This window comes from Papio anubis, chromosome 16 (assembly GCF_008728515.1).
Source record: "Papio anubis isolate 15944 chromosome 16, Panubis1.0, whole genome shotgun sequence".
Classification (NCBI taxonomy): Eukaryota; Metazoa; Chordata; class Mammalia; order Primates; family Cercopithecidae; genus Papio; species Papio anubis.
Window position 1 is genome coordinate 38,758,245 of NC_044991.1, and position 27,403 is coordinate 38,785,647.

At 41.2% G+C, this 27,403-nt stretch overlaps 1 protein-coding gene across 5 annotated transcripts in view; it reads right to left on the reverse strand.

Annotated features, from left to right (window-relative positions):
• Positions 1-27,403, reverse strand: part of SLC24A3 (solute carrier family 24 member 3) — a 497,947-nt gene that overhangs the window by 65,443 nt on the left and 405,101 nt on the right. For 4 of the 5 annotated variants that reach the window (XM_017945044.3, XM_017945046.3, XM_017945045.3 and 1 more), the window contains exon 7: positions 2,538-2,612. The exons of the other annotated variant lie outside the window; for it this stretch is intronic. In XM_017945044.3, the coding sequence (XP_017800533.1) occupies positions 2,538-2,612 (75 nt within the window). The remainder of the gene's footprint in view (positions 1-2,537; positions 2,613-27,403) is intronic. 5 annotated transcript variants of the gene reach the window in all.

Genomic DNA, 27,403 nt, shown 5'->3' on the forward strand with positions numbered 1-27,403 from the left:
ATTTTTTAAAAAAATAATTTTCAAAAATCATCCCAACATCCTGTAATGGCAGAAGAGCAGAGGGCACGCAGTCAGTGTGGGTTTGTGCATAGAAGGATGAAGCTCACTGGAAGGGGTATTAGAGAAGTCTGGGAAGAGTCCTTGGGTTCCAGGGGATCATACTCTTTTCATGGGTAATAACTGAGAACAAGAACATAGTTCATGTATGTCCTTAAATCTCCTAACCAGAAGTGTAAAAGATGAAGCATGTCTTCAGTTCCAGCATAACATTCTGAACCTCTCTGCTCTGTGGGGTGGGTTCCAATCCTCCCAGTGATAAAGGGCCCCTGTAATTAGGGGAGCATGGCAGGTCTAGTTCCCTTCCTGTTTTAATCTGGGGATGCTAGAGGACAAGGTTGAGAGCACATTTTAAGGGAACACTGACCTCCTGGCAAACCTTGTGATGGTTTGTAAACTCAAGATTTTCAATGTCAGAAACTGCTGGTCACTGAAGTACCTGTCTGGTTCCTCAGGGAAAATCTCACATCAACCCTCATGTTCATTTTATTTATATAAAGATTTACAATAAAATAATCTACTGTTAAGAGCTTCGTCAAACAAGTGAGTAGACCCTTTAGTTGATCCATCCCCATCGTGTAGGTAAGAAAACTGAAAACCTAGATTGATTGATTTCTCCAAGGTCATGAGAGCCAGTGAAGGCTGCATTAGTCAGGGCTCTTCAGAGACACCGAACCAACAGAAGACATATATATATAATGGAGATTTGCTGTGAGGGATTGGCTCACAGTACCATGGAGGCTGAGATGTCTCACGATCTTCCATCTACAAAGCCTGGGGTGTAGTGCAAGTTTAAGCCTGAAAGCCTGAGAACCAGGGAAGCCAAGACTGTAGGTCCCAGTTTGAATCCAAAGGCCCAAGAACCTGAAGCACTGATGTCACTGATGTCTGAGGACAGGAGAAGATTCATAGCCCAGCTCAAGCAGAAAGGGCACATTCACCCTTCTTCTGCCTTTTTGTTCTATTCGGGCCCTCAGTGAATTGAATCGTGCTCATCCACCGTAGGGAGGGTGATCTTTTAGGATTCAGACACTGATCTCTCCTGAAAAGCACTCTCACAGACAGCCAGAAATACGTTCACCAGCCCATCTGGACACAACTTAGCCCAGTCAAGTTGACACATAAAATTAACCATGATGGTAAAGGGGCAAGCAGAACTAGGAGTCAGATCTCCCGACTCCTATTTCAATCTTCTTTCCAATTTTTCACCCTTTTTGTGGACAGCCCTGCTTGCCACTCTAAAGAGTATGAATTTTTCCCCATAGACGACACAGAGCCACTGAGCAGTTGAACAAGGGATAGAAGCATTTGCAGGGGTTCTTTGTGGAGACGCCAGTTGGATGGCCGTGAGGACTGGCTGGGGGTAGAGAGAAGCGAGGAGTAAGCGGTGGAGATGCACTGCACGGAAACACTGACCCGCCATGAACTGCAGCAGCTGCTGTGTCAGGCCTGCAATGCAGAGAGCCTCAGCTGAAGTCAGTTCTGGAGGAATGCACTGGGGAGATTGTGGTAAGCTGAAATCCACAGAACAACTAAGCCACATGGGTATGCTGGGAGTTGAGGGAAAGGTCAGTTTAATCTCATTCCCAGTTTGTGGCTAAGATAGGAACGGGGACTGAAATATATGGAAAGGCAAGTCCTGGGGAAAACATCAAAAGTCTATTTAGGGGCCGGGTGCGGTGGCTCACACCTGTAAATCCAGCAGTTTGGGAGGCTGAGGCGGGCAGATCGCTTGAGGTCAGGAGTTGGAGACTGGCCCGGTCAACATGGTGAAACCCCATCTCTACTAAAATACAAAAATTAGCCAGGCATGGTGGTGCATGCCTGTAGTCCCAGGTACTCGGGAGGCTGAGGCAGGAGAATCACTTGGACCTGGGAGGCAGAGTTGCAATGAGCCAAGATCATGCCACTGCACTCCAGCCTGGGCAACAGAGCAAGACTCCATCTCAAAAAAAAAAAAAAAGGAAGGATTCTATTTAGGGACGTGTTGAGTTGGGGCATGGAGATGTCTAGTAGAGAGTTCTTTATCCACCACGGGACCTCAGGGAGGTGTCACTGCTAAGTAGCTGAGTATACGGGTGTTGCTGTTGGCACAAAGGTGGCCACGGTAATGGGCTCTGTGGGAGGGCAGGGAGTCCTGGCAGAGCATACAGAGTGAGAAGGGGGAGAAGTGATGTCCAAAGCTAGGGATGCCAATGAAGTGACAGAAGAGCCATGCTCAGCAGGGTCTCAAGAGAACAGCCATGGACTCTCACAGACCCAGATAACCCAAGTCTAAATGCCAGTTCTGACCAGCAATTGGTCAGGCTGAGTTCTGGGTGATCAAAGTAGCTGAAAGAAAGAAATCTGCCTCCAAGCAAAGACATGCATCACGCACTCGTCACCGGTGACCTCTAGTGAACTCCACGCGGAGGAGCCGCACACCACCCCTGGTGCTTAAAAGAGCACTGATGGGAGCTGAAATGGCCAGAGCGACTCACCACGATGAGCGCGATCACAGACAGCGTGTAGTAAATTGAATCCCTCAGCAGGCACCAGGAGGAAAGAGCTACAACCTGCAGGAGAAGGGAAACAAAGTCAAACAGGATATAGACTGTACAAATGAGACGGCGAGCCAGCTTCCTGTCTAGGCCTCCTGTCCTGCACCCAATCCATCTGCCAATCAATAGGAATTTATTCAAGTATTTAGGCATATTAGTCTGGATCTTCTGAGAGGCAGACATGAAGATGGACTTAAACCTGCAACAATTTTGTTAGGGGGAAAGAGCCGGTGACAGAAAATGGGGCATCGGGGGAGCTGGACATGCAGCCTGTCCACCTGTGATGCGTGTCTGACCCCCGCAGAGAAGACAGGGATGGTTGGGTGCACTGTCCCAGCTGCCAGGCAGTCTGAGGAAGGTGCAGCGAGGCCCAGGGAATCCTTAATGCAAAGTTGCCTATCAGAGGAGACTCACGTGCCCCAGGAACAGGCCTGCCTTGACATCCATAACGTCAAGGGGATAGGAGGAGCAATCCTAACCTGTGCCTTTGTCATGACTCTAGCGTCTGCTGCAGCCTGTCCTGCCCCGTGGAGTGAGCAACCTGTGCTGGGCTGCCACTGCCATCCTTCAGAAGGGGTGTGGACAAGCCTGTCTCTGCCAGACCTTCTTCCCTCATCTCTATTATATGCCTGGTCTTGCTGGCATTTGACCCCTGGTTTAATCAGAATCTTTGAAAGATTGATTTGCACACTGATCCAGGGGAAAATGTTCTTGGCATTTGGAGATGTCCCTTTTTAAAGAGATGCTAGCTCTGCTGAGACGAGGCTGATAGGCACATTGCTGGAGGCTAAAGCAGCCTTGCCCTGCAAGAGGAGGGGGCTGCCAGGTCCAAAGGAGGGCAGAGGAGCCAGGGCTAGAAGTGGTGGGGAGAGAGCTCTGGATGTCAGGTTCAGGCTTCTGTTCTGGAGAAAGAATTATTTCTCCCTGGAAAGTTCTTCAAAGTCTCTTATTAAGGAATATTTAGTATTCTTCTGTCTTTACAGTGTAGGTTCACTTCGGCAGACCTTACAAATAAGTCTGGGAGAGTTCACACACCTTGTCCCAAGGGCTGTCACTGGCAAGTCCCTTTCCCTTCCCTAGAAGAGTACCGACTACCCCATGGGCACAGGATGTTTGCCTGGCTACCTTTGCCCTTGGCCTAGTAAGTGAAAAAAGACACAGCACAAGTCAACACTCTCAGCAGGGGTAATGACAGGCACACGCTACACCAAACACAGTGGGAAAAAGGAACCCCAGGGACGTGCAGTCCCTGAGCCTCTACCCTCCTTGACTGCTGTGCAAGTCTGTAAAGATCAGACCAAGTCAAACTGGAGGTTTTCTGGATTCAAATAACATGAAAGGCATGACTTACATAGGACCATAAATGAATAACGAGGCCAGTCTCTTTCCATTAACGCATTCCCCACTTCTTATATGAACACTTAGTTATTTCCTGTAGCTAATTTTGCCTTATTAGGTGAAGCATTTGCAGATCTAAGTCACACATGACAGGGTTGTCAAGAAGAGAACTCACATCAGAAAAATCATGTTAGAATAAATATAAAGTACTCTTTACCCTTTTATCATTCTCTTTCAGTACTGTAAACTCTTAGAATCTGTGGTCATCACTCACCATTTATGCAATAGATTAAATTGGACTAAATTGTTCATTTTCCAGCAGGTCATAAAAGGTTGTATTTATTCATTTCATTATAATCAGACAAATGGGCTTAAAACATGTGGCAAATATCCATTTTGAATTTCTTTAACACATTACTTGGGCTTTTAGTTAACAACGGCAGATTGAACACATACCATTACCATTCTTGTTATACCATAACGAGATAATACTAAAGGGTTTTTTGCAAACAGGTCATAAACCCACAATGCAAAAGGAACAGAAGAGCTGATCAGAACAACAAAATTTTGGAAGCTGGAAAGCAGAAGAATAATTGGGAATGTTCTAAAAGTTAGAATAAAGATGGACCTGAAAACAGAACAATCAAAAGACTGTTTAAGAATTTATTCTCCAAACCTCCTTCCTTACTTCATACAGCCCAGTTAATGCTCATTCTTTACCTTAATAGAAAATAAGAGACCCAGTATTTGAAGAATTGAAGTTCCAGAAAACAGTGAACACAGAGGGAGGAAATGATCAAATAAATAATTCAGAAACCATTCCAGAAGTTAAGGACACGCATTTTCATAGCAAAAGGGTCCTCTGAGTTTATCTCACTGAGTGCACAATAAACAAAACAAGATGTACATCGAGGCAGATAATCATAAATCTTCACAACACTGGGACAAATAACAGACCCTAGAAATTACCAGACAGAGGAAAGCAGGTTTATATACAAAAAATAAAAACTAGAGTGACATTTTGTACTCAACAAAGACATGGAAAGCTAGCAAAAAATGGAGTAATGCTCTCAAAATTAGAAAGGAAAACAACTGCATTTCTATGCCCAATCAAATTATTAATTAAAAATGAGAAAAGAATAAAAATAAAATTTTAGTTGTCTCAGAAAATTTGCCTCCTATGTGTCCTTTCTGAAAAAGCTACTGGAGAATGTACTCCACCAAAATAAGGGAGTAAAGCACTTGTTACATATAATTATGTTACAATAAAACATAATACCAAGCAACCAGAATCTATGATGATAATTAAAGGGGATTTCTAGAATGACAGTGAAGGGAGAATTTAGAAGGATGATAAAAGGAAATTCCAAAATGAAATTTTTACAGCAGGCTTAGAGAACAACCTAGCCAGATTGGAGTGACTCAGAAGACTACAGAAAAAATGTTGCCAGAAGGACAAAATTGATGGAACAGTTGATAATTTTGAATCTACAGAAAGAAGATTAGAGAACTCTAAGAAGAGAACATAAAAAACTAAGCAAGCAAACAATAAAAAAGACAATTATAAGCCACAAGGTAAACATAGGACTGTGCCCCAAAGAAGATGAACCATTGTATATTAATGGCTCAACTATGAAGAGTGGTCATAAAGTGATAATAAACTAAGCAGAATATTGTCTAACCAAACTTATAACTCTTTAGGGGAAGATGGGGGCTGGGTAGTGAGATGGGTGAGGCTAAAAGAGACGCAAACCCTCCTCTTCTATACTGTGAAATAAATGGAGAATGCCTGTAACTGAAAAAATCAAGTAGCTGCCATCTAAGTAGGTTATTTAGAGATACTGAGCAAATATCAGGAACAGGAACTAATGGAAAGTAGTTACCTTAGAAGAGTGGGGAAATGGTGATGGTGGGACTGGAGGATGGCTGTTTTCCATAATAAGCTTTTTAGAATGGGTTGCCTCTTTAAGCTCTGTGCCCATATAACTTTAATAAAAATAAAGATAGGAAAGCATATCACAAATTATCCACTTAGTTTTACTTCTGCAAGAAATATATCATGTACTAGGTCTAGATGTCAAATGTGGGTGGATAGTGATATTCTTTTTCTTCTTTATTAATAGAATAGTTTTCAATGTTTGGATTGTAATCAAGTTTCAGCCCCATATTCAGAGCATACCCTTAGCAAAATCTTTTTTTTTTTTTTTTTTTTTTTTTTTGCATAGAGGTGACAAACTGGAGCACAGGTAAGAAGGCATCAAACCAAAGAATTCTTTCCACACTCTAGAAGGAATTTAGAAAGGCATACACACTCAAATAATTCACAATTCTATGGTACTTACAGTGAGAACTGTGATCATGAACTCATGTCCACCTCTGACTTACCTTTCTGACACCACCACTCACCACAAAAGCAATATTTATCTGACCCTTCCTGCAAAGAAGAAGGTTTAGAAGGGTTCTGTATCCTTGCAGAGGCCAATACCATTTGACTTACCCTCATTTCCTAGCAACCTGGGCTTGATGAATTTGAGTACTAAGCCAGGTTGGTAATACTAGCAGTGGGAAAGAGTTTGGGATTTGAATCCAGGAAGCCTGGGCCTTGGGTCCCTGTTCCCAGACACTATACTACAATGCTTCACTACAGGCAAAGGTGAAAAGCAGGCACCCACTTGCGATTGCTTCCCATGGGGATTTTCCTTTCTCCCTCACTGTAGCCATTAAAACAAGTATAATAGAAATTGTAGCCAAAAAAGAGAATAGTTGAAGGCTGAGAGAAAAACAAAAAACAAAAAACAAAAAAAACAAAAACCAGTGACCACAGCTACATTTTAAAATAAACTGCTTTCAAGAGAATCGAGGTAAGTGATCAAAGCAAAAAAAGAGTTACTATAAAGACTGTAGATAGGAATGTAGATATGGAAAGGATATATTCTAGATACGGATATATTCTAGGAGGAAGAGAATCAGTTAAACAAACACTGAAACTACCTGTCCGTTTGACCTGTTTAATTTACAAAAATCAAACACCACTACAGCTCATTGTGGGTTGAGTGTTTCACTGTTTCACAAACATGAATACCCTGGTCTTCTGGACTCCATATGGTTCCCTTTGCCTCTCAGTGAAGGATCACTTATCTCTAGATGAAGGCTGGAAGCCATGTGGCTCAGCCCTGAACACATCTCCTGGCAGAGGGAAACATGTTAGCATCTCTGCATCAAATGGGAGTCTCTTTGCATCTGTTGGCAGGTGTCCCCCAAGCCACAGCAGGCTGATGAGAAGACAGGTCACCTTCTGTAGCCCTTTGCTAAATGATTGCATGGAAGAAAGACAAATCACTGTGGCAAAGAGACCAGATTAGAGGTCCCAGGAGAAAACCAACAGTGAGTAATTCTGTCCTTGACCTCACTGATCAATAACATAGATGGTGCAGATTACAGGAGTCCATCCACTCCTCCACAGATTCAGCCAGAGGCTCTGTTTTCCCCCTATAGTTCTAGGAATCCCACCCAGCTGGAATTTCATCCTGATATTTCTTTTTCTATTTATGGAATGCATTTCACACATTCTCCATTGAACATGCAGCTTCAGTTTGCTTCTTATACTTCCATTTAGTTTCAGAGTGGCATAATGCAAAAAATAATTCACACTTTCAAAACAACACATTCTCTTCTGAAATTCTGGCTGCCTCTAAGAGGTTAAAAGTAATTGTTTATGATAAAACCATACACTTTCTGGGTACAGATATGCATTGTGAATCTATATACAGCTATTTGTATATATGATAATACACATATAGTATATATGAGGATAGACTGTGTATCTGTAATATGATACAATATTTATGATAACTTTTCCTGATGAACAATATCACCTGACACTGCAGGCACCTTTTAAAAGGCACAAATACTCTCAATTGGTGAGTACTTGCTCTTAAAAAAAAACAGTTGAAGCAAACAAAACAACGTAGTCGTTAACATAACATAAAACATAAAACTGTTACTGTCTATGAGAAATGTTGTTATTTCACACACATTTCATGGAAAAGGGATTTGAGAAATCATAACATGAGTTTTGTTCCAAGCTTTTGAGCTGACACAATTTCTACAGCCAATTCTCATCTCAGGGAACACAGCCACCTGATCTGCAGTGAGGATGGGGCTCTGGGGTGTCCCTGAAACCACCTAAGGACACCAAGTGGTGCTGAAGTTCAGACAGGCCTGATGTGGGTTTTTCCTCCCACAGGGAAACCTCAGTGCTACTGTCTGCTCATGAAGTACACTTTTAAAAAACTTCTATGCTGGGAAAAATCACTGAAATACAAATGACTCTTGTTTTCTAGAAGTTCACTATCGAAAATGGACAGTAATAATTGGGCTGTGTAAAAAGACAATAACATGCTTTTGCAAAATACAGTGAACTGCTGCTTATTAATCTTCCCAACCAGGCACACAAATAAATTCACATTTTTAATTTAATTTTTTAAAGAAAACTCATTTTGAGTTCTAGTTTTGTGTAAGAAAAACAAATGACAAATAAACAAGCTTCTAGTGGAGACAGATTTAAATAAAAATAAGGCCACATTAGGACAGTGCAGACATAGAATAATCTCTTGAGTGCTCTTCATTGATCTTGCTGAACAATAACCACGGATGCTCATAATGACCTGGAGATGCCTCGGGACTCAGACATGCCTTCTCAATCATCCACAAAATTATGTGCAGTTTTCATGTTAAGTGTAAGTTATTGCCTGCTAGGCCTTCAAAATTTGGTAGTTCAGGGTGTTCCCCTACACATCAGAATTCACAGGGAGTCAGCTCTGCTGTAGGGAAGAAAATTCTGGACTTGAGGCCACAGGGCTGTTCCCTGCAGTGCCCCTGGCTCCCTTCGCCCATTCTGGGTACCGGGTGTAAGGACATCTACATTCACTGCCAGGCATTGATGTGCCAGCACCCGGCACAGCATTTGGCAGTACTAGGTACTTGATACAAATTTGTTGAATAAATGTAGGGCATTTAGGGTAATTTAATTTAACCAAATATATTAGCTTGGATTCACCCAGAAACAGACCCAGATTTGAGTGCAAATAGTTTATCTGGGGAGGTGATTCTAGGATAATTGTTAGGAGAGTGGGAAGTGAGGCAGGTGGTGGAAGGAAGATAATAACCAAGTCATGGCAGTGGGCAACTGGGGCTCCATGTTAGTGGGGACCCTGGGAGACCACATGGATGGAACATGCCTCTGAGAGGAGAGGGAGCCAGGGTATTGATCCACTCACTCCCATTGGTCATTGGTTGAGAGCTGCACCTAGGAGTGTAAATTCTCTGGCACTTCCTATCCCAAGGGCAGAAATTACGGGCTTTTGTGACCGAGAGGAGCCCCCAGACAAAGAAATGCAGGTTTTGGCTATTGGAAGTCAGGCCAGTGGGAACTGAACTGGTAAGGGTGAGAGGCCACGGGTGGGGCATGAGCACTGTCTACTGTAGCCAAAAACATGGACTTACACAGTAATCCAATATTCAGAGAAAGCATAAACACAAACACACACACACAGACACACACACAGAGAATTTTGTAATTTTTAAAGTACAACCCAATCACGTTTGTGTAAGACTCAAAAGCAGTTCACACTAATTCATGTCATTTTAAGTCAGGAGTAGTGTTCCCCTGGAGGCAAGGCTAGTATCTGAAAGAGGCCACGAGGGGCTCTCAGAGGCCATGACTGTTCTTCCTCTTGATCAGGGTGCTGGTTACCGGGTGTACCCACTTTGTGAAATGCCATGGAGCTGGATTAGGACAGGTGCACTTTCTTAAGTGTATGTAGTGCTTCAACAAAAACGCTATTCAAACAAAACACAAATGCAATTAGAATGTTAACTGTTATTGTTAATATTACACATTAATTTTAATAGTAATTACTCCATCACAACGTGGGGTTGGCTTATTAGAAAAGTTGCCAGCTAAAATACAGGAAGCCCAGCAAAATCAGAATTTCAGGAAAATACCAAGTCATTTTTTAATACATACCAAGTCATTTTTTAATACAAATAAAAAATAACTTGGATATTTGAGAGAAGCACATCTCAAATATCACATGGAACATACAGTATACTAAAAATAGTATAGTTGCTTATCTAAAATTAAAATTTAATGTAATATACTGTATTCTGGTTTGCTAAATCTAGTAACCATACTTATTAGATTTTGGACGTTCATTAAAATAACGATTTTGACTTTCTTTAGATAAGCACAAGATTGGAAGTTTAGTGATTTTGAACTAAATATTCTTAGGACAAAGGGCAAGTTGAACCTGTTCTACGTTGCCTATTTATCTTATGCTGGATATTAACCACTATTTTTTTTTTTTTTTTTGAGACAGGGTCTTACTCTCATTGCCTAGGCTGGAGTACAGTGATGCAGTCTCGGCTCACTGCAGCCTCAACTTCCCAATCTCAGGTAATCCTCCCATCTCAGTCTCCCAGGTAGCTGAGACTATAGGCACATGCCACCATGCCCAGCTGATTTTTTGTATTTTTAGTAGAGATGGAGTTTTACCATGTTGCCCAGGCTGATCTGGAATTCCTGGGCTCAAGCAATCCATCTGCTTTGGCCTCTCACAGTGTTGGGATTACAGGTGTGAGCCACTGTCCTCGGCCTTAGCCCCTATTTTATTTTGGTTGTTTGGCCTGATTAGAATTTTTTCTTTGTTTCTTGTTAGTTGAAATAGTTGCTAAAGTGCACATTGCATTTTTTTTTAAGGAGGGACGTCCACAACATCAAGACTTTTGGTTTCTCTTGGAAAAATCTGAAGACCAGGCAACTTGTGTCACTGTGGAGCTGCTCAGCGGTGCCCTCTTTAGATGGGATGTGCGTTCATCTGCTTACATGGGTCACCCACCTCTTCATTGCCCCCAACTCCTAAGGCCAAGAGTTAGATGCCATATACTACTCTCTTTCTGCTATTATTGTCTTAGACCCAACCACTCCACTTATTTATTCTATACAGCTGAGGTTTCCAGGAATATGCATTTGTGATCCCTGATCTAAAACAATTATATTAATTAGCATCAACCATGCTGAACACAATCAGTTGCCATCTCTTCCACATTTGACATGGTGCTCTGGGGTTCTTAAACATTTTCTGTGCTATGCACCCCTTGACGCTCTGTGGATCCCTTTGCAGAATAGTGTGTTAAAAGGCATAAAATAAATAACAGAATTACTAGGAAACTGATTTATTGAAATCTAGTTATCAAAACATTGAAAAATAGAGATTCATTAATATATGTGTTTCCTTATTAACAAGAGCCAGTACATTTCTTTATTTTATTTTATTTTACTTTATTTGATTTTATTTATTTATTTTTTTTTGAGACGGAGTCTTGCTCTGTCGCCCGGGCTGGAGTGCAGTGGCCGGATCTCAGTTCACTGCAAGCTCCGCCTCCCGGGTTTACACCATTCTCCTGCCTCAGCCTCCGGAGTAGCTGGGACTACAGGCGCCCGCCACCTCGCCCAGCTAGTTTTTTGTATTTTTAGTAGAGACGGGGTTTCACCGTGTTAGCCAGGATGGTCTCGATCTCCTGACCTTGTGATCTGCCCGTCTCGGCCTCCCAAAGTGCTGGGATTACAGGCATGAGCCACCGCGCCCGGCCACATTTCTTTATTATAAGAAGAGTTAGTCATTCACTCCGAAGTAGTGACGAATGAGAAGAGCTCTGAGATAACTGCGGTGACTGTAATCCAGCACGTGATTGCTCACATTTCTATCGGAGACAACATCACAGATACAGCTGAAGTGACTATGGTTGTTGCCTCATGTATAATGAGACCAAATGCTAGATAAAACTGCTTGGTGAAAATAAAGATGTATATATTTTTTCTCATTCATGCTCAGCCACCCCCTAATCTAGTTTTCAGAGATGGAAGCCCTGAGGTACTACTCCTTTTTAGTTCCTGGCATTTGGTCATCTAATTGTCCTCTGGAGAAGGGGACAGGAGGAAATGGGCTCTCAGCCCATTCTGGCTATGTTGATACAAATTCAGGTGGAGGAGGTTAAACTAATGGCAAAAACACTGTTTGGGGTTATCTGTAGATTTTGATTAAGAGTGCTGTCTGTTAAATTCATTATCATAGAGAGAAACCTGGTTATATTTATAGTTTTGCAGGAAGAATTAAAGTGGCTCACAATATTAATTCTGTTATCTCAGACTGGTGAGTGCGGAACTGGAGTCATTTCTGTGAGGACTGAATAGACACTCTCCCCACAGCTAAGTGTGTGCCTCCTGCTGCTTATCCCAAAACACATGGGCACAGTGGTGTCGGCATCGCCCGGGAGCTGGTTAGAAAAGCAACTCTTAGGCCTCCCTCCAGACCTGCTGCATCAGAACCTGCAGGCCACCAACGTGCCCAGGTGGCTCAGGTGCTTATTGTAGTGTGAGTCCTGCTCGCTTAGAGAACAGAGAATTCAGGGTCTGAGTCACACCCATGAAACTGGAAATGCAAAGAGTGAGAGGCTGAGGAGGAGGTCCATGGCCCTCCCCATGAGAAGTGGGATCTGGACGCGATGCAGCAGGCACAGGGAGTCATCTGGGACCTTTGGGACACCTTGTGACTCCTTGCACGGGCTGAAGTTGCAAGTTAGAAGCACCACTTGCACGGGGCTTCATATTTCATCTATTTTGAGCAGCAACCCTGTTGAAGATGCGGGGGGAAATCATCCTTTTGTACAATGGATAGAACCATGTTAGAAAATTCCTGCTCCCCTCAACCCTTCCTATTCCTTCCACTCAAAAGACGGTATAAAGAACTCCAAACCAGAGGGGTGCTGAATTTATCTTAAAATGTATACCTGCCAGATTAGTAGCTAGATCTATGTGGGGAGCAAATATTTATTTCCTTGTTTTATGAATTACAAAACCTAAGAGCAATCTCTAGCTTGAGGAATCCTTTTGGCATCCTGATCTGAATACACCATCATAGTACTTGGTCTCCAAAATAGCGTGGAGTTCACTCAACATTACATTTTGAAGTGCTGACAAAAATGGAAGTGAATATATACCAGGTGAGTTCAGAAATCAGACAGCTAAGACTATGCATTTGAGTTTAAGCTTTTGGAAGTAAGACCCTGCCTAAAATTACATACATCATTACACTAGCATTTGACATCTATAATATTATCAGAATGCAGAAGCTGATATTTTTCATGGTGTTAGGAGAGCCAGTAATAGAATCACATGGGACAGATGCTCCATTTTTCTCTCATCCCTCTAAAAATCAAAATGCTAAAAACAAAGAGAATAGAAAGACAGAAGAGTCAGCTATTTTTCAATTCACAGGCTTGGACGTGGATTTAGAAGTTTCTGGTTCATATCTGGAAGGATCCAAGGTTTTCTGGTTTCATCAATTAACAACCAAGAAGAAAAGTTGATTGTGCTTTTAAAATTAAGATTTCTACCTGGTGTTTGGCAGTGAAGGGGACTTTCACAGTATCAGGAGCTATTCTGGCTTAAAATGGAGCATGTGTTTAAAAATGTGGGTGACTCCTCCCAACCCCCCAAGTAAAACCCTTCTGCATATTTGGTGTGAGCTCTAGGTTGGAAGGGAAACACCTGTCCCCCTCAGATGCAGATGCCGGCCACCCTCTTCTCTTAGGGGCGAACAGTGATATTTTTATACTAAAGGATATTGATTGCTAGGACTGTGTGGCTCATCTGGCCCCAGCTGATCTTCAGATGATCTATTTTAAGTAATTTCTATGACTCAGGGTAGGGAAAGCAGGTGACACTCATGAATCAATTCTGCAACCAGGGCAAATTGAACACAAGAACATTTCTTTAATGTGTGCTTGAAAGATATTTCCCCCCTGAATTAAAGAAATTGAGAATTAAAACAAAGTACCACATCAATAACACATCTAGGTTTGATCTGTGTTGGACAATAAAGAAGAGAGCTGAGGGAATTGGGTGACTAAGGCAGTCAATAAGTCAACCAGCCAACAAAGAACCCTTCCTTAAGGAGCTGAATATTTTTTAGCCAAAAACATAGGGGAAGATTGTGTTATCAAAGTATTTATGTGGATTTTCAGTTTGCAAATGAAGACCATCTAAGCAGAGTGCAGTTAGCACCTTAGCTGTTCACGGGATCAGAAAGGTAATCAATTTGCAGCCCGGAAGTACAGTGATAAAAATATGTGCTTATATTGTGCAGAGAAGGCTGAGACAAGGGAGAATGGGTTCCATCTGCAGCCTCATCTCCTTCCTTTATTTTCCTCCATATTTCAGGGTGTGTCTGTAGGGCCTGGAAGCCTGAGTTTCTCTTCACCTTCACCCTTCCTGTACCGTGTGATCAAGAGTGCTGCCTATGCACTTCCTTATTTCACTTTTCCACCTGGAATGGTAATATTTACCCATACCAGATGCTCAGCAATGTGTAAGAATCCATGCAAAAACGTATGAGAAGATTCTAAGATTTCAGAATGAAAGGATTACTGTGCATATACACATAAGGGACAGCGAACATTTGCAAATAGTGGCCTTGACTACAGCACCTTATCTCATTCCTAGGGAAGAAAAGACCCCCCTTGAATGATTTGGGGCTGTCAGGAACCTCTTGTTTTCCAGGAGGTCATGGCCTGTGCTGAAGCCTCTCCCTGCAAAAGCCAACATTTAACAATTGGTTCTTAAGTGTCAAACACTGTGCTCAGCACTTTACATGCCTTTGTTTTTCTTGCAAACTTTTAATATTCCCATTTCACAGATAAGAAAACTAAGGCTTGGTGAGGTTCATAGTTTGAAAGTGATAGGACTACATTTTGAGCTCGGTCTGAATTACTGCAGAGTGCACATGGTTAGCCCCTTGTTGAGGTAAGACCCTAACTTACATCATTGTAAGAATGACCTGGGTCTCTTTGATAAGTACAGATTCCCGGGCCCACCTACCCCAGACCTTCTGAATCAAACTGTTTCAGGGAGGCCCTGGTTTTCAACTTTGGCTGTACATTGGAATCACCTAGAAGCTTTATGAAATACTCATGCCTGGGTCCTACCCCCGGAGATTCTGATTTAGCTGAGCTGTGCTGTGGCCCAGCCACTGGGGTTTTTAAAATACCCCCAAGTAATTCTAACATGAGATGGGGACTGAGACCACTGCTCCCTCCTGCTACACTCTGTGAGGCTAATAGATATGAGACAATAAAAAAATGAGAAATACCCTAACAATCCCCAGTCCCACACAACAGTGAAGAAAGCCCCATCTATGTGGATGAGATTTCGAGAAGTCACAGTGCATTTTGTACATGCTTCAGGATTATCTCAGAGTCCACACATCAGCAGCACTGCTATCCATCACCCTGCCTCTAAGGCAGATCTGTTTTAATATCCCTTTTATGTTTATAATAAAAATTTACTTTGAGAGGTCCATCAGCATAAAACAAGATGTGTGGAATTGCTGGGTTTAATTTTATAGCTGGGAAGACTCAGAGGCTTGGGGCTGAAATCGTCTGAAGGTTTGTTTGCCAGAATGACGACGGGTAGCTGACACTGACTGTGGACAGGGATCTCAGATGGGTCTACGGGCCGAAGTTGCGGCCAGGGTTTCCTTACAGTAGGGCAGCCTCGGGGTAGTCAGACAACTTAAATGGGGGCTCAGGCTCCAAATGCAAGTGTCCCAAGAGGACAGGCAGAAGCCATATAGTCTTTTATGGTGTGGCCTTAAGGGTCAGATAGTCAGTCTCACTTTGTATCTGATGCACAAGACTGGTAAAATCTAATTACCGGCCTTTAAAAACTGAATAGAAGTACTGGCAAGAAAATGTAAATATGTTTTCCTTCAAAAGAAACAAACACCTAACATAATAAAATATTTAAGTCAAATTTCCTAAGGGTGCATTTGGTTGCAAAAATCACACACCCATACAAATTATATCTCCAATCTTGGGAGACAAAAGGGTCATAAACTGAGTTTTCATCAATTTCTTCCTATTTCAATCTGATTTTAACTTAAAAGTTCAGTGATAATTGTAGGTTTTGTATGACACAAAAATAAAAATATATATATATTTTCTGAAACAGATTCTCGCTGTGTCATCTAGGCTGGAGTGTAGTGGCGTGATCTCAGCTCACTGCAACCTTCGCCTCCTGGGTTGAAGTGATTCTCCTGCCTCAGACTCCCGAGTAGCTGGGATTACAGGCACCCGCCACCACACCTGGCTAGTTTTTGTCTTTTTAGTAGAGATGGGGTTTCACCATGTTGGGCAGGCTGGCCTTGAACTCCTGACCTCAAGTGATCCGCCCTCCTTGGCCTCCCAAAGTGCTAGAATTACAGTTGTGACAAGAATATTTTTATTTAAAAATGATATTGATGTCCTTTGTGGGGACATAGACGAAGCTGGAAACCATCATTCTCAGCAAACTGTCGCAAGGACAAAAAACCAAACACCGCATGTTCTCACTCATAGGTGGGAATTGAACAGTGAGAACACTTGGACACAGGAAGGGGAACATCACACACCAGGGCCTGTTGTGGGGTGGGGGGAGGGGGGAGGGATAGCATTAGGAGATATACCTAATGTAAATGATGAGTTAATGGGTGCAGCACATCAACATGGCACATGTATACATATGTAACAAACCTGCATGTTGTGCACAGGTACCCTAGAACTTAAAGTATAATAATAACAAAACAAAACAACAACAACAAAAGAAAACAATACTACCTATACTGTACTTTCAATCCTCATACTACTAGTACTTCCTATGACCAGCTTCTCTTCTTCCAACAGATCCTTAGGAAGAATCGTACAATGCCTAGCTGACTTAGTTGTGAGATCACTTGAAAGCTGAAAGACTGCTGTTACTCCAACTGAGGAAATTTACAGATCTTTGTGGATCCTGTCACAAAGGTTAGAATCTTTCCCTGAGGTCAGGAGTTGGAGACCAGCCTGGCCAACGCGGCGAAACTCCATCTCCTCTGAAACTATAAATATTAGCTGGGCGTGGTGGTGGGCGCTTTTAGCCCCAGCTACTCGAGGGGCTGAAACAGGAGAATCACTTGAACCCTGGTAGTGGAGATGGCAGTGAGCAGAGATGGCACCACTGCACTCCAGCCTGGATGACAGAGTGAGATTCCGTCTCATTAAAAAAAAAAAAAAAAGATTAGAATCTTTAAGGACTGGCGAATTAAGTCCTGTTTTCTGCTTCATTTTTGCCACAGATCTGGACTCTGTTCAGATTATGAGAAAGCTTTCAAGTAATAAAACTCTGAATATCTTAAGGGAAAAAAATGATATTGATGATTATGGTTAAAAAAATCAAGCAGGACAACTGAGTATAAAATAAAAGTAAAAAATATCTGGCCCCTCCTTGCCTCACCCCAGCCTTCCTCACTGGGGTCAGCATTCTTAAAATTTCTGCTTGTCCTTATTTCAGGTGTCAATAAACTAACCCTAGTATTTTGCTTCTACTTCTTATCTTGTTTTCTATTGATGTCTTGTTAGAAAAGACAAAAAAAAAAATGACACACTTGTGCCTGCATTACTGCTACTACTTGTCTGGCCTTGAGCAAGCTATTAATTATGTCTCTGTGCCTCTCTTTCCTCATCTTCAAAATAGGGATAATAATAGCACCCCCTTAAGGTCTTTATGAGGATCAAATGCACTGACATATGTAACAGATTTAGAACACTGCCTGGCGTGTAATAAAGTTTATATGATAAGTGACAGCTGCTCTCATTGCTTCTCCTCTCCCTCACCCCACTCCTCCTTTCTTGGGTATTTGAAATTGACTTCCTCAAGTGGTTATCTTAAGGACTTTATTCCCATATTAAATAAAATTAAATTGCACACATTACAAAATTAAATAATACTTAAGGGTTGATAATGAAAAACAACTGTTCCTTATCTCATCCCTCCTATATCGCAGCAGTATGCACTTTTATTTATTTTCATTTTGGGGTCTTTGAGTTCTTATTTATATAATGCCAAATAAAAAGAATCATAATAGGCCTTTCTAGATTTATCTACTTTTAGTATCATCTATTGAATCCTACTCTGAAAAATAAGCCATCATCCTCAGCAAACTAACACAGGAACAGAAAACCAAACACTGCGTGTTCTCACTCCTAAGTGGGAGTTGAACAGTGAGAACACATGGGCACAGTGAGAGGAATATCACACACCGGGGTCTGTCAGGGAGTGGGAGGTGAGGGGAGGGAACTTAGAGGAAGGGTCTATAGGTGCAGCAAACCACCACAGCACGCTTACGCCTATGTAACAAACCTGCACGTTCTGCACATGTAAATAAAATAAAAAGAAAAATGAAGATTTAGCTAATTTATATTATGCACTACATTCTCTTATACTCCTAATCTATTTGATAGTTATAATTATTAGGGTTACTATCTTTGAAGCTTTCTCCTCTGTATCACATACCATTAGCTTTCAGGAGTATCTTTTGATTCCATATTAGGTAGAACAAAAATGTTCACATTCTTATCTAGCCACCTCCTCTCTTCATCTTCGCTCTTAATCTTTTCTTAGATATAACTTGATTCTTACACTGTCAACATTGAAAACATTTACATTCCAATCCGTCATCCTCTTTCAGTTGTCTATGCCTTATCTAAGGATTGGCTTTAAATGTGGATTAAACAATAAATAGCAGTTATATTATTGCTACTAGTAAGCGAATATTGCTCACAGTGGAGCCAAATAGTGTGCTAGGAACATATTTTTTTTGTATGGATTCAACATGCTGGCCTACTCCCTATTCAAAAGATTATGTTCTTATGTTAAGATAAAACAGAACCTGTTATCTGAAACATCATCTTTAAAAAAATATTCTGTATGTCTCTCAAGTCTCTATTTTGGTCATCACCATATCAATTCCACTATTTTGGTCCTTTTCGTGATATTTTACATTTTGGAAGTCACACTTAAACATTTTAAGAACAATTTTTTTTTTTTTTGAGACAGAGTCTCACTCTATTGTCCAGGCTGGAGTGCAGTGGTACGATCTCGGCTCACTGCAACCTTCGCCTCCTGGGTTCAAGTGATTCACCTGCCTCAGCTCCCCAAAAAGCTGGGATTATAGGCATGCACTGCCACATCTGGCTAATTTTTGTGTTTTCCTAGTAGAGACAGGGTTTTGCCATGTTGACTAGGCTGATCTTGAACTCCTGACCTCAGGTGATCCACAGTCTCGGCTTCCCAAAGTGCTGGGATTACAGACGTGAGCCACCACGCCCAGCCAACAATTTCATTTTTACTGCTTACTCCTTCTGCCGTCGTCGTCTTCTTTTTTTTTAAATAGCAGCTTATTCTTGTTTTATGGCTTCAATATCCCTGCGAAGCTCTGTGAGGATACTAATTAAAACTTTTAAGAAGTTGATTTCTATTACTGGAATTATCTTCGGTTACTTGGTAGACAGCTGCTCTGTTTACCCATTTTGGTCCTTCCTTTGGGAAGGATCCTTAGACGCCTTGTAGCCTGAGGAAGCCGCCTCATACATATGGATCAGTCCCGAGGATGAGTGATGTGGCAGCTAGCATGAGTTTTCTTTGCAGGTGTATAGGTCTATTTGCCCAAATTCCTCCAAACAGGAAGGCTGATTGCTGGCTCTGTGGAGGTAAATAGGATGTGTAGACTGGCAAGCTTCACTGTAAGGTGTGTGGTCAGTGTGGTAGGCTCAAAAGCCAAAATAAAGAAAAATGTAATACTTAAGTATGCTTGGCTCCTGGTTAGACCCCTGCAATATTGAACATTGTGAAAGTTCAAAGATACCCCTTTTTTCTCTCTCAGTTACAAACCTCTTTAGACATATCTTCATTTGCCTTAAAGAGCATCTTTCTGGTACTGTCTTGGGAAAGCCATTAGTCTGTCGATAGTGACGAACAAGGACCAACTGATCCATTTGCTCGATGGATGGAGGTTTTCAAATATGGCACACATTCTTTGACACTCCTCTCATCAAGAGTTGGGGATCTATGTCTCCTCCTCTTGAATAAAGGTGGACTTGTGGCTTTTTGACCAATAGAGCATGACAGAAGTGGTGTTATGTCACTCTTGAGGCTAGATCATAAAAGGCCTTGGGAGATCTTTCTTATTTTCTGGAACATTCACTCTCAGAGCCCTAAGCTGCCATGAAAGGAATCTGATAACCTGAGGCTGCCATGATGTAAGGAGGCCCCAGCCTCATAGAGTGAACATACAAAGGTGCTCCAGGTGATAGTCCTAGGGGAGCCCAGTCTTCAAGTCACCCCAATCCAGGTGCCAAACATGTGAGTGAAGAATCTTCCAGATGATTCCAGCTCCAGCCATTCATGTCACTTCCAGCTATTCCCGTATTTCCAGTGGAACAGATGCCAGCCATCCCTACTATGATTTGTCCAAAGTCTTGTACCACAGAGTCACTGAGAAGAATTATGTGGTGGTTGTTTTACATCACTAAGTTTGGGGTTGCTAGTTACACAGCAATAGATACCTGAAGCACAAAGATTTGTTTAATTAATTAATTAACCTGATTACTCCTTGTCCATCAACCTACTCACACACCAAATCTTCTAGGTCTGTGCTTTAAGTTCAGAGAGACCCTCTAGGATCCCCACTTCAGCTTTTTTCCTGTGTGTGTTTTAGTTTAAGGATTTTCATACTCCAGGTCAATATGACCACATTTTATTTCTGTTCTCTGGAAATTCATTAAAAATTCTAGACTAGCCTTTCTATGCATTCTTGCTATCTGGGCAGTGATGAACTCATCCTTCCCCTTTGTGTATCAGGCTGTTATTTCAACGAGCTTGTAGACCAGGGAGGTAAGTGTCCATTCTGAGAACCAGCAGTGAGATTCTTCGCAGAAAGAGATAGATCCTCTACTCAAGTTGGGTACATTTCACAGCCATCAGTGAGTTAGAAGTAGGCTGTGTCTATGACATAACATGTACAAATATGAAAAATGTAGTCAAATGTCTTTTTCCTAGACATACACACTGTGAAGATAATTAGATTAATTTTCTTCTATCTTGGTTGGATGATGTTTTATTTGTTGATTGGTTTTTAAATAAAATTTTTGCGGTATCATTTATAAGCAATAAAATTTATGCATATAAGATGTTGTATGCCCCTGTAACCACCACCTCAGTCAAGACATAGAACATTTCTACCATGCAGAAAAGTGTCCCCGAGTGGCTTCCAGTCAATCACCTCATTTATCCCCACCCAGCTAACCACAGATTGGATTTCTATCACTGTAGATTAGTTTTCACTGTTCTAGAACTTCATATAAGTGGAATCATATGGTATACTTTTGTGCTTGCTTCTTTCACTCCGCATATTTTTGAGCTTCATTTAAGTTGTGTGTATCAGCAATTTTTTCTTTTATTGTTGAACACTATTAGATTTGTTCATTGATTTCTCTACTGATAGATATTTGGGATATTATTGGTTTTGGGGTATGCTTTTTAAAGTTGATATAAACATTTTGGGACAAGCCTTTTGATGAACACTGTAGAAGTGCTTCGGATCTATATATTTTAAAGCCCTTTGTTTCCTCCTTAAATGAACTAGAGTCTCCCCAGCAGAATTTCTGGTGGCAGCTGGGCAACCAGCATCTGTAAGTGAGAAGATGCTGGCTCCCAGGAGTGGGAGAGAACGAGCTAATCATATCAAAAGTGGTCTGTGAAAATCAAAGCCAGCATTACTGCACTGGAAAAGTTGACTCAGGCATGCTTTGATAATAAGCATCTCAAAGAGATAGGCAGCTTCCCTTTAAGTAGCACATCAACACCACCACTATGGAGCACAAGCTGACAGTGCTTCCCCTTTGACTGCTGATGTCTCAGTATTTAGGAATGGCCATGCCTATAAAAATAAATGCTGAGTAGGGAACTTGAAAAGAAACAGAAGGCATAAGAATTTTTTTTTCTTAGAAACTTGAGAACTATTTTATGGCAGATATAGAAAGAGGTGGGAGGGGGTGTTGGACAACTTCCTTTACAAACAATAATAGCAGCAGCATTTTTTTGAATATTTATGAATGCCAGGCATCATCCTTGGGACTTTCCTCTGCATGCTTTAATTAATTTAATTCTCACACAACTCCTTAAGACGGGTGCTTGTCATGGGGGCATCTGTGCCTTTCCCCCAGCCCAATTCATGAGTTGTAGTCCTAACCCTCAGTACCTCAGAATGTGACTGTATTTGGAGATAGAGTCTTTAAAGAGGGAACTAACTTAAAACGAGGTCATTAGGTGGACCCTAATCCAATATGACTGGCATTCTTATAAGAATGAATTTGGACACAGATACGTACAAGGTGAAGAACATGTGAAGACACAGGGAGAAGACAGCTATCTACAAGGCAAGGAGGAGGTCTTCGGAAGAAATAAACTCTGCCAATACACTGAGCTTGAACTTCTAGCTTTCAGAAATGTGAAAAAATAAATTTTCATTATTTAAACCACCCAGTTTGTGGTATTTTATTATGTCAGCCCTGGCTGACTAAGAATATGCTACATAAGGTTGTCTCCATTGTACAGATGTGGAAAGCCAAGGATCACGGTAAATTGATAAATCTGCATATGCCCAAGAATGGAGCCAGCTAAATGACTCGAAAGTCTATGCTTACATGCATTTTATAAAAAAACTATTTTTCTCAAGTAGTAAAAATAAAACGGAAGGTTGTCCGTATCTTGTAGGAGCTTACAACTTACTGTGAAGGCAAATTTCTGCATAGGAGGCAAAGTATACATGGTCCAGTTCTCGAATTCAAACAGCGCTAAGAGTTGCAGGACCAGGCCTAGCATTGTTTAAAAGACCCTCTAGGATGGGGTGCCTAGAGCCTTTCAGCATGCCAGAGCTGTTGTCAGGCACACCTATCCTGCAGCAGAGTTGTTCTTTTTCCCTTGTGCTGAGCTCAGTGGTGATGTAAACAATCTCTTTGATGGTCTCCTATAAAAAACAGAGTGCCTGGTACGACCAGTTGAATAAGGGGCCTGCAAAGATGTCTGTATCCTACTCCCTGGAATCTGAGGATATGTTAGCTTACCTTGTAAGTGAGACTTTGCAGAAGTGAGTAAGGATGTTGGGATAGAGAGGTTAGCCTGGATTATCTGGGTGAGCTTTATGTAATCACAAGGGTCCTTTACAAGAGGGAAGAAGGAGGATCAGAGGGATGATGAGTGAGAGATGTGATGATGGAAACAAGAGGGTGGAGTGATACAAGGAAGAGGTCGCAAGTCAAAGAAGGTAAGTGGCCGCTACAAGTTGAGAAAAGCAAAGAAATGAATTCTCTCCAAAAGCTTCCAGAAGGATTGCAGTCTTACTGACACCTCAATTTTAGACTTATAACATCCAGAACTGTAAATGAGTCAATGTGGGTTGTTTTAAGCCACCAAGTTCGTGGTAATTTGTGATAGAGGCAATAGGAAGCTAATACACCTACGCTGCAGTGGAACTTCGCATGCGAGTCACCAAGTGCTTCTGACTCCACCTACTCTACGCACAGCTAGTATTCTAAAGGAGGGGTTCCAAATCTTTTCCTGAGAGAAGAAAGGCTTGCTTTCTTTAGGCCAGCTGGTGCCCCCAAACCCTGCATTTGAGGCTGTGCATGGGGAGTGAGTGTCTTTAATGAGCCTGACAAATTTAACTCTTCCAACGATCCTGTGTAGGTTCATGTGGTTACTCCCATTCTCTAGAGAAGGAAACAGAGGATTAGGACAGCAGAAAGGCTTGCCCAAGGTCCCACAGTTGAGAACAGTGGAGTCAGAGCCAGACTCACATTTCCCAGAGTCTGAAGCCCACATTTTAGAAAAACTTTTAAAAAATTGTGGTTATACACACGCGCGCGCACACACACTCATACACATGGATACAGAGATAGTCCCCAACTTACGATGGTTTAAGACTTTTTTTACTTTACTAGGGCGAGAAAGTGATATGCATTCAGTAGGAAGGATACCTCAAAATTTGAATTTTGATCTTTTCCTGGGCTAGCAACGTGCAGTACAATGCTCTTGTGATGCTGGGCAGTGGCAGCGAGCCACAACTCTCAGTCAGCCACGTGACCATGAGGGTAAACAACTGATAGGGTAAATGTAGAAAATGCATTTTTAACTTAAACTATTTTCAACTTACAATAGATGTATTGGAATGTAACCTCATGATAAGTCAAGGAGCACCTATACTTAAAAATAAAAGAGTTGATGTATTTTGGCTTTATTTTAGATATTCCATGATGGATATGTTCTTACAACACTTTGCAAAACATTCACAATATCTTTTTAATTTTAGTTTTGAGACAGGGTCTGACTCTGTCACCCAGGCTGGAGCACAGTGGTGTGATCTCAGCTTCCCGCAACCTCCATCTCCATGACTTAACTGCAGTCTCCCAAGTAGCCGGGTCTATATATGGTACTACCATGCTTCGTTAATTTGTTTATTTATTTATTTATTTTTTGTAGAGAGTCAATTTCGCCATGTTGCCCAGGCTGGTCTCGAACTCCTGGGCTCAAGTGATCTGTCCACCTCAGCCTTCCAAAGTGCTGCAATTACAGGCACAAGCCACTGTGCCCAACACACAATAACACAATACTTTTATAATAAAATACTTAAAATCCATATTCCACACACGTATTGACATGGTCATGGTGATTATGTCCTACATAATGAGGGTGGTTGTTAATATAATTGGTTTTTATTCTGAAGCAGCTAATGTGTTCCACCCACACAATTAGTTCAAGGGCCAGCACCTAAATTTCAAGAGGCTGTTTTCAGAGCACCATCCATTGAAAGCCATCCCTCCTTGCTGTTCTGGTCCTAGGGTATGTTTTCATCCTGGCCTGCACTAGGTACAAAGTCAGTCCTGTTCCATTGTAGTCTTTTCCAGTATAGACGCTTTTAAAATCCTTTTGGATTAAATGGAGTTTAGCTTACGTCAGAGCTATGAAAATAAAGTTAAATAATAAAATGAGGTAATATATTGTTGAGTCAATTGGAAAAGAATGACTGCAATCCTGTTGTAGAAAAGGAAAACTTTTAGCTAAAGAATAATTGGGGTCAGTTATATGTTATGTCTGGGATCCCATTCTAGAACTAGAATTTGGATCCTTTTCTTTCTCAAATGGTCTCCTTGATCCTAGCTTGTTATTTAATTTCACCATCAGATCTGCTTTCAAAACAAAGCTAGAGTTACCTGGTCAGTGTAAGTGGCAGATGACCTGAAGATTACAGAAATAGACTTGACAAATTCATTTCATATATCTCAAGTCATTTCGATCATTTAAGTCAAACATAGAGGGATCTCATAAGTATTTGGGCGGCTTCTTCTTGTCCCCAAACTTACTGTTATTAATGTGATTATTGAACAGAAATCTTCAAAATTACTAGCTGTCTTAATCTTATTTTCCAACTTTGTATAATGTTTTAACCTTTGACAATCTCCCTCATCTCCATCTGGGCAACTACTCAAAATGGAATCTCTTATGAGAATAAACCATAGTGGCTTTTCACAGGATCTTTTGTGCCCTAAGCCTCTAAGATGATTTCTCTTTACTCATCAATAATTTATAGTTATAGCTTATACCTATGTCTTTATAATTCTATACCAGAATTAAGTGATTTTGCACTAACATCACAGTACTATGGGACTCTATAATATATTTGTGTATGTATTTACCTTTACCAGAGAGCTTCATATTTTTGTATACTTTTGCGTTGCTTTCTAGAATCCTTTTGTTTCTGTGCATGGGGAGTGAGTGTCTTTAAAGAGCCCGACAAATTTAACTCTTCTAACGATCCTGTGTAGGTTCATGTGGTTACTCCCATTCTCTAGAGAAGGAAACAGAGGCTTAGGAGAGCAGAAAGGCTTGCCCAAGGTCCCACAGTTGAGAACAGTGGAGTCAGATCCAGACTCACATTTCCCAGAGTCTGAAGCCCACATTTTAGAAAAACTTTTAGAAATACTTGAAGGTGTCTCTTCAAGTATTTCTTGTAGGGCAGGCCTACTGGTGATAACTCTCTCAGCTTTTATTTAAATAAAAAAATCTTAATTAATGGCAGTTTTTCTGCACAGTGTTCTTGGTCGTCAGTTTTTTTTTTTTTTTTTTAGCACTTTGAATATATCATCCCAATCCATTCTGGCCTGCAAGTCTTCTTCTGAGAAATCCATTGATAATCTTATGGATTTTCTCTTGTATGAGACAAGTCACTTTTCTCTTGCTGCTTTCAAGATTCATGTCTTTACTTTTGACAGTTTGATGACAGTGTGTTTGATGGCAAGGTCTCTTTGGATTGATTATATTTGGAGTTACATGAGCTCCTTGAATTTGTATATCCATTTCCTTCCTCAAATTTGGGGAGTTATTGGCTATTATTTCTTCAAATAGGCTCTCTGTTCTTTCTCTCGTCTCCTTCTGAACTCCCATAATGTGTACATTGGTCCACTTGATGGTATCCTATATGTCTCTTAATAGCTCTTTGCTTTTCTTCATATTTTTATTTTTTTACCCTATGACTTGATAATTTCATATAACCTGTCTTGAAGTTTGCTGATTCTTTCTTTTGCTTGACACAGTATACTGTTGATCCCTTCTGGTGAATTTTTCCATTCTGTTGTTATTCTTTAGCCCTAGAATTTCTGTTTAGTTCTTTTTTATAGTTTCTTTTTACTGATGCTCTCATTTTGTTTGTATATTGTTTTCCTGATTTCAATTAGTTGTCTCTGTGTGTGTGTGTTTTATAGCTCACTAGGCATTTTTATGATAGTTATTCTTAATTCTTTTTCAGGTAATTCATAAATCTTTATTTCTTTTGGGTCAATTACTGGAGATTTATTAATTTATCTTTTCCTTTTATTGGGACATGTTTTCTTTTGTTGTTGTTATTGTATGTCTTATGATATTATTTTGTTGATATGTGGACATTTGAAAAAACAACCATCTCTCCCAGTCTCTATGGACTGTCTTCAGACAGGGAACATCTTCTGCAATTAGCCCCACTAGAGATTCTGTAGGTCTCTCAAATCTTCCCTGGGGTTGCATCATCTCTGGACCTACCGGTATAATTCCCCAGGTGAAGTGGTGTGCCTGTTTCTACTCAGTAGCTCCTCCTAGTGTCTGTCTGTGATGCTTTAATTTCTCTGGTAGTGGTGTGGCAAGCAGAAGTGCTGCCTTGGTTCTCAGTGGCCCCCAGGTGTTCAAAACGTGCTGTTTCCCCACCCGCATTCTAAGTTACACAAGAAAGAAACCAGTCCCCTGAGAAGCACCCCCAAAATCCAGACATTGGGTGCATGTTCTGCCTTTTTCTTTTACTCCTGAAGGAGAAGCCATGAGTTTGGAGGATGGAATATAGTAGGTAAGTCCAACAAACTTTCTTCCCTCCTCCAATGTGTCTCCTCTCAGTGTTGTACTCACCTGGGGTCCTGTAACCTGTCAACTGGTTTCTGATGTTCTCACAAAGGCAATGTGGTTTATACATTGT